Below are 12,651 nucleotides of genomic sequence, written 5' to 3' on the forward strand. Positions count from 1 at the left end.
GTTTGTTCAAATGCTCTTATAAATGAATGGTAGCTGAGCGGCTCTCCATAGAATATTGGAACATCTCTCTCGCAGAGAGAGAGGTGCATGAGTTGAAGCACTGACGTTAACATTAGCAGGCTGAGTTACTTGCTGCGTGCCCACAGCTGCTAAAAAACTCACTACTGCCCCATCATCTCAGGTCAAATAACACAAATCTTAATAATTTATCAAGTTGTCTGCAGTGCACAAATGACTCTAACAGTGTTTATTCATGAAATTTGAATTTTTTTGCATGTTTCTCTTCAAATATAAAGGGCCACAGCACTCACAAAACGTTTTCCACATCCAGTGTTAACATAAGTAATTGTTTTGTTTTTTGGGAGTATTTCATTGTATTTATTGTTCTTCTAACAGTATCAGTTACGTGTCTGTTAGGGATAAAAACTAGACAGGTCTGAGTTTGTGATATTAGGAATTGGAATTGGTCGATATGATGCGCAGTCTGTTGGATCTTTTCCATCTTTATTAATAATAGTAATAATTGCAGAGTTCCATGTTGTGGCATATTCTTTATTATCTAGTGGCCAGTTGTACACGTTACAGAGGATTGCTGTTAATTCTGGATGAAATTCCTCAGTAAAACCATCACTACCTGGGCATTTCTCCTCTTCCGTTATTGATTTGATTAGTTGATTGTTTGCTTCTTCTGTAACATCTGGTACTTCAGTGTTTTCCAAGTATTTCTGGATTTTTCTATCTATTGGCTTCCTGAACCTCTGTCTGTTTATAGTGTTTTAAGAATTCATTTGCTATTTCTGTTCCTTCGAACACATTTCTAGAATGACTGTTCCTTATTTTGCTTACATTCACTTTTATGTTTTGTTTTTCAGCCGGAACGCTTGTAGTTTCTGTGCTTTCGGCCCGCTGTCGTAATGTTTTGGTTTTGTGAAAATTAGTGCTCTTTCAGTGTTTTCCAATTCAACTTGATCTAACCTTTTTTCAATTTGCTTCATTTTGTTCAAAGCCTGCATACATGTTTCCTTTTTGTGTTCGTTTTGGAGTTTATTGTAATTCCTTTCTCTCTCTCTCTCTCTCTCTCTCTCTCTCTCTCTCTCTCTCTCTCTCTCTCTCTCTCTCTCTTTCCTTTACCTTATATGATGCCAACATTCTTATCTCTCCTCGAATTACTGCTTTAGCCCCTTCCCACACTGTGATGGGGGAGACCTGTCCATTGTTTAATTGTTGTCCTCATTTTATTCTTAATGTCGGCATCATTCGAAAGTGAATTTTTAAGTCTCCATAATGTTGGACTTGTTACAATTCCTGTTTTTAATTTCATTGATATCATTGCATGGTCAGATACTTCTATTGTGCCAGTCCGGCAGTCTAATACCTTATCTAAATCTGTTTTAAATATAAAGAAGAAGTCTAGTCTGGAATATTTATTATTATTATTGTGTGCTGCTCCAAACATCTACTAGGCCAGTCTCATGTTCTGCTGTTTTGAAGATTTGTGACGCCTTCTCTGCTTTATGTTTGGCGTTATGTTGACAATCTAACACTGGATTCATGACCAGATTTACATCTTCCCCCACAACCAATGTCCCTTTTGTTTCTAGGGTGATCAATTCTACTATTTTAGATAGAAAATCAGAGCTTTCTTCCGGAGGCTTATACAGTATACATTAAATAGTGTTATTTTGAGCTTTTCTATTCTTCCTTTGACTAGTACGTATCTACCCTCTTTGTCTGCTACAGTTCTTTCAACATGTGAAGGAATGTTATTGTTGACCGGTACTGCCACACCTCTCCCAGAGGGATGAAAGGAAGACGCGTGTACAGTCTTTCTAATTTCTTATCTTCCTCTTTTGAAAGGTGTGTTTCCTGAAGAAACATTACATCTCCTCTCTCCCCAACTGAGTCACTTGCACCTGTTTGCACTGCGTTGACAGCAGCTTGACATTCCAGGTGCGTGAGAGAAGAAACACTTCAGATCCAAGTGGAGTTTGGTGCCAATACATGAAGCCTTTAACATGTTGGATCCAAGAGGGAATGAAACCAGAGGAGGCCAGAGTCTGTCAATAGGGACCAACATCGCCAACAATACAGGTCAGTTTTTAGAATTCAGCTCATCCACACGACCGTTCACCACTTTGAAAAGCGTGACATTGAAACCGCAAACTCGTCACGGTCTCGTTCCTGAACGTTTGACACCTCTGGCGTGTGCTGCTTTCAGGACATGAAGGAATGAGGAAGTTCAACAACCACCGGCAAATACTCAGATCCTTGACCTCAGAAAAAGTAGAAATACCACACTGTAAATACTCCATTGCAAGTAAAATTCCTGCATTCAGAATCTTTAAAGTATTTCAGTGTCATTGGCAAAAATGTTCAAGTATCAAAAGTGAAAGTACTCATAGATGTTTGGGGATTAATATTACTGCTGCTTTAATGAGATGGGATTTAGTTTGAAGTGAGAGTCTAAAGTTTTATTTGCAGTAGTGGGAAGTACTTGAGTAAAATTTTCAGGTACTTGCTTCTTTCCGCTTGATGCTACAGTACTTTATACATGTACTCCATTTCATTTCAATACTATAGAATATTTAACTAAGAAAACTTCTGTACTTGTACTGAAGTACAATTTTGAATGCAGGACTTTGACTTTTAAACAAACTTCTTCCACTGTTTTTATGCCTGTTGATGACAGTCTTCCATCCACACTGATAAAGCCGACGGGCTCTGGCTTACGTGCTTGCTTCAAAAATGGCTCCAGGTGGCTCCTTGGACTTGAAAGAACACAACGGACTGGTACGAACACTGCAAGTTCATCTCACATAATCAATGAGGATTTTCATGTTGTTCGCTGTTCCTGCGCCGCTGACACTCTGGCTTCTTGTGCTCTCTACACAGAGACAGCTCTTCAGATAGCAGCTGCCACCAATCAGCACTTCATCATCCACGACCTGCTGACACACGGCGCGCAGATCGACACTCGTGACTTCTGGGGAAGTAGCAGGATGAGGTGTGACTGTTGTGACACCGTTTAAACATTGACAGATTGCTGTCTGCCAACTCGAGAGACTCATTAAACCCACATCTTTTCCATTATTCCATATTGATTTGTGTTATTAAAATTAGCCACTTCTACTTGAATTTACATCTTACATCAAACACTGAGGCCTGTCACTGAGTTTTGACCTTCGGCTTGTTGAAACTTACTTTTCTCCGTTCCAGCTTTTCTCAGGCGCTTTGGTACGTTTCTCAGATCAGAATTGAAATTCTCCAGATTACTTGTTCAATCTTCATCTCATTGTGTCACTTGTGCACATCAAAAAGTCATGAAAGAAGTTTCTAATTTCTTTGAACAAGTTCTAAATGCTTTGGTACATCCATGCAAGTGATTGTGTACAATTCTCTGCCGCGGTTGACTCCGCTGCACGTGGCCGTCCTGTCTCACAACGCTGTCGTTAAAGAGCTGAGGACTCTGGACTCTTTGCAAAATCACAAAAGTCAAGTGGAAGCAGTCGAGCTGCTGATGAGGAGAGGGGGCGACCCAGGAACGAGAAACGCTGAAAACGAGTTGCCGTCTCAGCTCGTGCCCGAAGGACCCACGGGCGAACAGGTGGGCCGGGTTCACTGCATTATCTCAACACTGTTAACAAACAAGTCACACCGTCTACATGAGTTCTGAACTCCACTGGGCTTTCTTTCAGGTGCGGAGGATCCCGAAGGGGAAATGTTGAGTTTCTGAAAGCACCGACTGCAGCTGAGTGCGGACGAGCAGCATCTGAACAGGGCACGGACAAGTCAACCAATAAATATACTTTCAACATTGTGCAGGAGACCCCCACAGCCCCCACAACAATCCAGTGCAATATTCACATGTATTTTTGCATTTGTTTTGTCAAAAGACCTCAGCTTACATGTTGTCAGTCTCTTTCCACTAGCACACTAGCCGCATTTCACTCGGGGAGACACGACAGGTGAGTATGAAAATGAGGCATTATCCAGTTACTTGTGCAAATTGGAGATGATTCAATGTTTGAGGTCCCACAAATGAATTTGCTGTTGTGCAGTGAGCGTCCAGCAGCAGCAGCAGGAGCCATTTCTCTGCCACCGTCTTCACATGAAGGGCCACAAAATCCCAGAGACATGGTACGCACACACTCACCAAGCGTCTGGAAATGTAGAAGATTTTTCAAGTGTGAAGCTTTGTCACGATTGCTGAGGCGTTTGAACGATTCAGGTTCACTTCACACTTTTTGAGTATGCAAAGGGAAAGATGTTTCCAGGTGTGTTCTCGTGTGTGGATGTAAGTGTGTAGTGTTGAAGTGCGTGTATTTTCCGAGTGTGTTGTTGTGTGTGGAGGTCTGTTGAATGTCTAAGCGTGTAGTTTCTGTAAAGGTGACTGTAAAGAATGTGGCTGTTACGCCAATCTGCATGCACATAAATACAGAGGCCTCCTTTGGGGCTCCTGGCAGCTTTGAAAGCATTAATAGCCTTTTCCACGATATTCTAATTTGAACTGTTTAACCCCATTTTTCATTTCAGATTTACAGATCGAGACAGCCGGCGCTCCGGAAATAACTGCAGCCACGGCCTGAGACGGACCACTCTACACAGCAGGTCAGTAAAATGCATCCACTGACATGCAAAACATGGCAGAAATAGATCCACACACACATTAAGCAACACCATATTTCACAAAGGCATTGGACATCTGGAGTCTACAACAAAAAGTGGTGAAGAAAGATTTTCTTAAATCAACATAAAATTCACACAGGAGGCACACAAGAAAATACACAAATAGTCTGTTGTGCTGTTTCTCGCATTAAAGCTTTAATCTAGCAATATTGCACTGTACATTCATGTAATTCATCACAGCGATGTTTGTTATATAAATATCCAATATTCCAATCATCTATCCAATTAACATCCATGGTGAGTGAGCATATCCCTGTCTGAAATCATGTGTCTGAATAGAGCAAATGGAGCGATGGTGAGCTCCAGTCTGCAGGTAAATTGAAGGTAAATTGATTAAACGCTCACGTTTACCTATTGCGTTTCAGCAATAAGTCATTCATGTCTTGCTCTGGGAGGTTAAAGGTCAGTTTCTTTTCTCTTTGTGTGTTAGGCTTCTCTCCTGGGCAGCGGCGGTGTTCTCCAAGGTTTCTTACATCAACGCGCTCATCCGAGTCTGTAGAAAGGGTGACACATTCAGGTTCCAACAGCGAGGACTTCCCGATGCAATGGCGACTTTTGTGTGTGGAAAGCAACTGCCCTAGTGAGGCAGAGTCTGGTGGGAGGGTGGAAAGGGTGATATTTGTAGGTGATATTTTGCTAGCTAGCTGCTACTCTGCCTCAACCGCAGGCAAAGCAGGTAGTGCGCGTGCCTCACAGCAAGAAGGTTTCCGGTTCGATCCCCGGGCGGGGCCTTTCTGCGCCAAGTTTGCATGTTCTTTCCGTGCATGCGTGGGTTCTCTCCAGGCAGTCCGGCTTCCTCCCACAGACCAAACACATGCTCATTGGGTGAATTGGTGACTGTAATATTGCCCCTAGGTGTGAGTGTGAGTGTGAGTGTGAATGGTTGTTTGTCTTGTGTGTTGACCTGCGATCAACCGGTGACCGGTCCAAGGTGTACCCCGCCTCTCGCCCGTTGACAGCTGGGATAGACTCCAGCCCCCCCGCAACCCCGAAAGGGATAGGCGGTCTAGAAAATGGATGGATGGATGGATGGATGGATGGATGGATGGATGGATGGATGGATGGATGATGGGAGATGCTCATTGAATTATTTCCTACCAGCTCAGTCAACTTGTAGCTTGAAACTTCAGTGTCACTCACAAAGATAGGAAATTTGTGATTCTGGATGTATTTTTATTCGTGTTTCACTGATGATTTATTGTCACATCTACATGTTTACGATGGAACAGCAAAGATTTGAACACATGCTGAGAAGAGACTCAACATTTTAAAATAAATGTTCTTTTTCTTCTTGTTCTTCAGACTGAGTGGCTGTAACCTCTCAGAGAGAAGCTGTGAAGCTCTGTCCGTGGTCATCAGATCCCGGTCCTCCAGTCTGAGAGAGCTGGACCTGAGTAACAACAACCTGCAGGATTCAGGAGTGAAGCTGCTGTGTGCTGGATTAGAGAGTCCACACTGTGCACTGGAAAGTCTCAGGTCAGGTCAAGTTACTGTTTGCTGTAAAAGCGTTGACGTCTTTCTTTAACCTCAGAAGTCCACACATTTGACACAGACATTCATCGATTGGCAGATTTTTTTCTCTCAATGTACTTTTTATTAATGAAGTCTGGCTGAGATGGAAATCCTCGTTTATGTTTTGTTGTCATGTGACTTTGATTAGTGGACGTCACTTTGTTCCTTATTCAGTCATGATTAATTAGCACAAAGGTGTCGCCGAGGACCTCAGGAATCGAAGTGTCTAGCGTGAAGTCGTTGACCTGAAATACAGAAACTGTGGAGAATTATTATGTGTTGTAAATCCTCCCATGTGATGCTGGTCAGCCTATCAGATCTCTGCATTTTGAGAGCAATGGTTTGACAGACACAGCAGGACCTTCAGATGATCTTCCATGTGTGTCGTGTGTGTTTTCAGGCTGTCAGGCTGTCTGATCACAGAGGAAGGCTGTGCTTCTCTGGCCTCATCTCTGACCTCCAACCCCTCCCATCTGAGAGAGCTGGACCTGAGCTACAATCATCCAGGAGACTCAGGAGTGAAGCTGCTGTCGGCTGGACTGGAGGATCCTCGCTGCAGACTGGACACTCTCAGGTATGAAGAGGCTGCTGCAGCCACAGTCAGTCAGTGTTGAAGTGGAGGAAGAGCTGGAAACATGTTGTCTGTCTTTTTGGTTGACGGTGGACGTGAGTGAGACACGAACAGTCACACACGTAGGAAACCTTTGTCCTTTGATCACAACATAAACACCGGTTGAACATGAAAAGGACACATTTGTGTCGGAGGCCTCGAGGAGAACATCTCCAGGAACAAACGTGATGATGACCTGTTGGTCATCATTAATGCAGTTTGGACAGATCTCTGCATGGTCAAAGAACTGTCTGTCAGTGTGACAAATGTCCTTTTTGTCCTCAAAGACATAAAAACAAGCTTCCAATAAGTCCAAAGCAGTTGTATTTAGTTCAAACTGCTGGAACCTGACAACCACAGGACAGAGCAGGACTTTTGAGACGCTTCATTCAAGTGTTTTTCTCAAAATGTTGGACTGTTCCTTCATCAGTGGACAACAATTGGACTGAACATGGTCTTCACAGCAAACATGGCTTGTAAATATTTCCATGTGCAGACATCAGGTGGCTCTTCTTGTTCTGGTGAACTTCAGAAAGTTTGACATGAAAAGATTTCCACACAGCAGAGTCACGATGACTGTCTCAGATATTGAATTCATTGACAGTTTTCACACTTGTAACGAACACATGAAGCACGGTCACATGTGGGACATGACGAGGACAACCGCGTCCAATAATAAATGATTAAAGCTCTGTTGGTTTGTTGAGTGAAGACAACGTCAGACTGATTATTAATCATCACAGGTGGGAGAGCAAGAGAGCGATCAGTGAGTGAAGCAGCTCAGAATAGAAGTCAGCAACAGATTGAAATGAGGAAATGAGCTGATGAAGGCAGATTTAATGATGAGAGAGAATCAGTGTCACTGTCAGTGTCTGAGCAGAGCTGAAGAGGTTTAGGGGCAGCAGGGAGAAGCAGGCCGGATCAACATGTTGTGTTTGTGTGTATGAGAGTAATGTAACGTCCATGTTTGCGTGCTGAAAGAGGAGGTGCTGCTCTGACCTTCCTCCTCCTTTCAGGGTGGAGCCTGCTGGAGTGCGATGGTTGAGACCAGGTCTGAGGAAGTGTAAGTGTGTCTTTCATTTGACTGATGACAACAAAGCAGAGCACATTCAGCCATCTCTCAACTGTGACATCACTCATTCACATCATCATCAAACTGTCCATCAATCAACAGCTGATCGATCAATAACTGCAGCTGTTTTCTTCTTCTCTCCATCAGATTCCTGTGAACTCAAACTGGAGACAAACACAGTGAACAGAAGCATCAAACTGTCTGACAACAACAGGATGATGACACATGTGAAGGAGCCTCAGTCATATCCTGATCATCCAGGCAGGTTTGACCACTGGCCTCAGCTGCTGTGTTCAACTGGTCTGACTGGTCGCTGTTACTGAGAGGTCGAGCGGAGAGGAGAAGTTTATGTATCAGTGAGTTACAGAAGAATCAGAAGGAAAGGAGACAGGACAGAGTGTTTGTTTGGAATGAATGATCAGTCCTGGAGTCTTTCCTGCTCTGATGGTCGCTACTCTGTCCGTCACAATAAGAGAATAATGTCCTCCTCCTCCTCCTCCTTCTCGTCCTCCTCCTCTGTCTCTCACAGAGTAGGAGTGTATGTGGACTGTCCTGCTGGCACTCTGTCCTTCTACAGAGTCTCCTCTGACTCACTGATCCACCTCCACACCTTCAACACCACATTCACTGAACCTCTTTATCCTGGCTTTGGGTTCTGGTCCAGGTTCAGTTCTGCTTCCTCAGTGTCTCTGTGTCCTCTGTAGGAGGGACAGTCTCCTCCTGTTAGAGAAACACTGCTGAACAGATCAGTTGAGTCTGTGCAGGATCTCAGTCACATCAGTCTTTCAGGTTATTGGAATAAATTGATCAATGAATTTGTTGAAAAGGATTGAAAAGATTTCTCATTTACTTTGTAAACTTCTTCCACTTCCAGTCCTTTAAAGATGGACGCTGTGATCATTAAAGTGTGGAAACACTGTTGACTTGAACCTTCAGCTGTGTGTTGATTTCAATTGTGGATCTTGTTCCAGTCAAAGCTGAATGTTGCCGTGAGTGTTTTATGGTCTTTCTTCAGGTCAGGACTGCTGACCGGACTCAGCTGAAAGATCAGGAGAAACGTTTCTGGATGCTGACGTCCATAAAGAAATGGTTTTTCCAGTTTGGTGTCGAAGAACTCAGCGGGTCTTCACAGAGCCGTGACTGGAACCACATCTGACACCTTTGGGATTAACCGGAGCGCCGACTGTGAGCCAGACCTGATCGCCGACATCAGCGTTGGACCTCAGTGATTCTCTGGTGTGCGTTTGGGATCAAACAGCAGCTTCGATATCTGCTGCAAAGGCTGAGCGCAGAAGACTGGACGTTGATGTGGCAGCACGGTCATGAACACAGTGTCACAATCACATTAATCACACATTGAGTGAAAGTTCAACCGTCCACATACTTTTGGCCACAGTGTCACAAAAAGCCAAACCGCAGACTGAGATGAAGCTGCTCTCTTTAGTTCAGTGAAAGTGTTTTGTCCTATCAGGTTTTGAGTCGCCGACACCTTCACGAAACTGTGTAGATTGTCGTGTGCATCATCCCACTGATGAAGAGGAGGGAGCCCACGTGACCATGAGGAATCAAAGTGAGTCGGATGAACGAAACCACCACAGATCCAGATTTCACATCGAAGACACGACGAACTGTTAACGTTGAGAGGAAACACACGAACAAACGCTGCTTTTCCTGCAAAGTCTCTGCTTAATATTCAAAAACATCCTCTAAAATTCAACCTTCTCTCAATGTTTTCCACCAAATATTTCAAATTTTCACCATTTTACTGCAGTGTCGTACTGAGTCTGTGTGTTTCTGTGTGCATTTCTGTGTGTTGTGTATTGTGGTGTGACTGTCCTCCAAACATTTAAAATATGTCACTTTTTCTTCTTAAATTATGACTTTTTGTACATTTTATCTTCTAAATTGTGTGATTTTATTGTCAAATGTTGTGTTTCTTCCTCTGTGTGTTTTAAAGGTTGTGTGTTGGTGTGTGTCGGTATGTGTTGTTTTTTGTGCATCAGTGTGTTGTTGTTGCTGTTGTTGTCGTGAGGATGTTCATCATGTGATCAGCTGATTCTCTCACTTTAAACTCAGTCAGACGTTCCATCATCACTTTCAGCCTCCTGAACACACGGTGAGTCTATTCCTCTTTAATCACGTTCATGAAATCAGATGAATTTTTGTTCCATTTCATCTAAACGTTACTGTAAACTGATTTCATTCAATCACAGCTGAAATCACTGAGTCGTTTGTTGGTGCTGAATTATTGAACCAAGCTGCATTTAAATCATCAAGTTGGTCCGTTTGGTCTTTATTTAAAGTTTCTGTTCAATAGTTTGATCTGAAAAATGTCATATTTCATCATAAAACTGCAAAACTTTCGATGAGTCAACTGAACTTTTATTAACAGAAACGCCTGTAGGATCCATTAAGACTTCTGTAGGAACCATTAAGACTTCTGTAGGAACCATTAGTAGGGACCAGTTAAAGTCCTGTAGATTTGTGTAGGAGATAATAGAATCCCATTAGAATAACAAACCGAACCATTAGGAAAACATAAGTAGCCATTAGATTCCATTAGAAACCATTACAAAACCACCAGGAACCATTAGAAACCAATAGAATATGACTTTTTTCAGCAGAGGTTTCATGTCCATCAGCCTGTCTAGTGGGAACGGCGTGGGTGTTCTCTCCTCCAGTCAAATTGTGCAATTGTACACTTTCAAATAAAGTTCACCTCGATGAACACAATGTGAGTCGGAGTCATATTTGAAGTTATACAAAAGCGGAAGAAGAGTTCATTAGTACATTTCTGCTAGCTGATAAACGCTATGCTAATACTGCTCTAATGGCATTAGTGCTAATTGAAGAGCAGAATTCAGAGTGAAGAGGATCCGGTGGCATGGTGCGAAGAGCTGCGAGTGAGGAGCGGCAGATGATGAAGAGTCCAGTTTGAATCCTGCCCGTTGCTGGTGATCGTCGTCCCCCGCAGGAGCGGAGAGACAAAGGCAAGGAGTTATGCTACCAAAGACCACCACCGGCTAAAATGTTATTAAAAACACTGATAACAACAAGCAGAATCTGAATGATGATGATAATAACAATAATAATCAAAACGACAATAAAAATAAAATGATATATGACAAAATTTAAACAATTGTGTATAATCAGGGTAAAAAAAAAAAAAAAACGGGGGGCGTGGTCGACGGTCGACGCAAACGTTTCGGTTTGAGCGGAAAATGGCGCGTGTCCTGGTGGCTCTGCTAGAACCTGTTTTCTAACGAATTGTGGAGAAAAACAACAGAAGGAAAACAACAGAAAGACGTGGAGAAGTTCGTCGTGATCATGAGGTCAGTCGGTGGCTCAACGGCCACACACACGCACACAGCGTCCGTTGCTTGCTAGCTTAAATAGCATCTATGCTAACGTCCATGCAGTGCAGTAGCAGTGTTCGCGGCGAATAAACAAACGACACATCGGTCAAATTCAGCCGAACGATACGGGGAGAAAGTTATAGTTTATTGAGAGGAGGAAAACATGGCTTTTCTAATGTTTTTGTTTAGTTTTCCAACCATTGCTGTCAGCGGTAATCAACGCCACCTGTCAACCAGCCAACAGGTTGCGAGCGGCAGGAGGGAAGAAGTGGCAGCCTCCGTTAAACACGGTGCTCACACGAAGTTAGAAATAGTTTAAGAAAGTTTTTAATGTGGGAAAGGTACGCGCAGTTTACTGGTTGTTGCGTGTGTGCTGCTCCTGGTTGCCTCTGATTCAAAGTATTGCTGTTTTGTTTAAATGAACCCATGTTTGGTTTGTAGTTTCACTCATGAGGTGTTCGTCAGGTGCGATAATCAGAATGATTTTGGACCGTAGTGTCCCTCTGAGTCATTTTGGACATTGTTGATTTGTCTCCATGTTGTGTACAGTCTGTTAGCTACAGTGAATGCTGAGGTGTTAGATGCACAGGTGTTTCAGCCGTGTTTGGTGGTGATGAACGAACAGGGACCTGACTGGATTATTCTATGGTTAAACTGGATCAGCAGCTCCCGGAACAGGAAGTCCAACCTCTGTCCTTTTTGTTGATGGAGCTGATTATTCATCCATGTCGGTTACATCTTTAAAGCATTATCTGGTGTCGTGCAGACTTTATACAGTCCGTAACCTCTAAATCTTTCTTTAAGCATTAGTTGTGGTGGCTAGAATAGTTTATTTCAACAGAAAATGTTGTATTATTTATAATCTCCCCATTGGTTTTTTACTAGGGCAGGGCAATGTGACTGTTTTTACTCTATGATGGTAGAAATGTGTCCACCTGTACAGATGTAGCAGCACCGTTTCCATGGCAGAAGGATCATTATGGATGAGTTGTTGTCATCGTCCTGCATGCTCTACTTGGGCGCTGCTGAGGAGTCTTGTGTCTGTGTGAAAGGGTGATTGTAAACATTTAGTAGACACGATTCTGTTGACATTGTCCAGAGTTGATATGAGAAAATGGTCTTTACTATATTTGGGCCAGGCAGCACAGCGGAGACTCCAGCTGCCCCTTTAGAGAGTGACAGTCGGCGGATGCACCTCCGCTCTCATTTGGAGCCTTTGCATCAACTCCCAGTTGAAAATCTGTGTCCCAGTGTCCCAGCGTCCCAGCCAAGCTGCTCTGCACCATTGTTGTTGCCACGAGGGAGGACTGTTCAGAGGTCTCGGAAGTGTGTGATTTTTGAAGGCCGGTGTCCAAATGAAGAAGGAAAAACTTCAAAAAGACGACCCACTCCTGTCTGGTCCTGTTGCTCAGGCT

General features: G+C 43.3%; 1 protein-coding gene across 1 annotated transcript; it reads left to right on the forward strand.

The window, feature by feature from the left end:
• Positions 1 to 2,015: 2,015 nt before the first annotated feature.
• Positions 2,016 to 10,605, forward strand: LOC139328057 (NACHT, LRR and PYD domains-containing protein 12-like). Its single transcript, XM_070958170.1, has 8 exons — positions 2,016 to 2,091; positions 2,219 to 2,317; positions 2,893 to 3,004; positions 4,534 to 4,608; positions 5,989 to 6,162; positions 6,599 to 6,772; positions 7,825 to 7,871; positions 8,028 to 10,605. The coding sequence occupies exons 1-8, from the start codon at positions 2,016 to 2,018 to the stop codon at positions 8,201 to 8,203; spliced, it is 933 nt and encodes a 310-aa protein (XP_070814271.1). The 3' UTR covers positions 8,204 to 10,605.
• Positions 10,606 to 12,651: the final 2,046 nt, after the last annotated feature.

Source organism: Chaetodon trifascialis, chromosome 24 (genome assembly GCF_039877785.1).
Source record: "Chaetodon trifascialis isolate fChaTrf1 chromosome 24, fChaTrf1.hap1, whole genome shotgun sequence".
Classification (NCBI taxonomy): Eukaryota; Metazoa; Chordata; class Actinopteri; order Chaetodontiformes; family Chaetodontidae; genus Chaetodon; species Chaetodon trifascialis.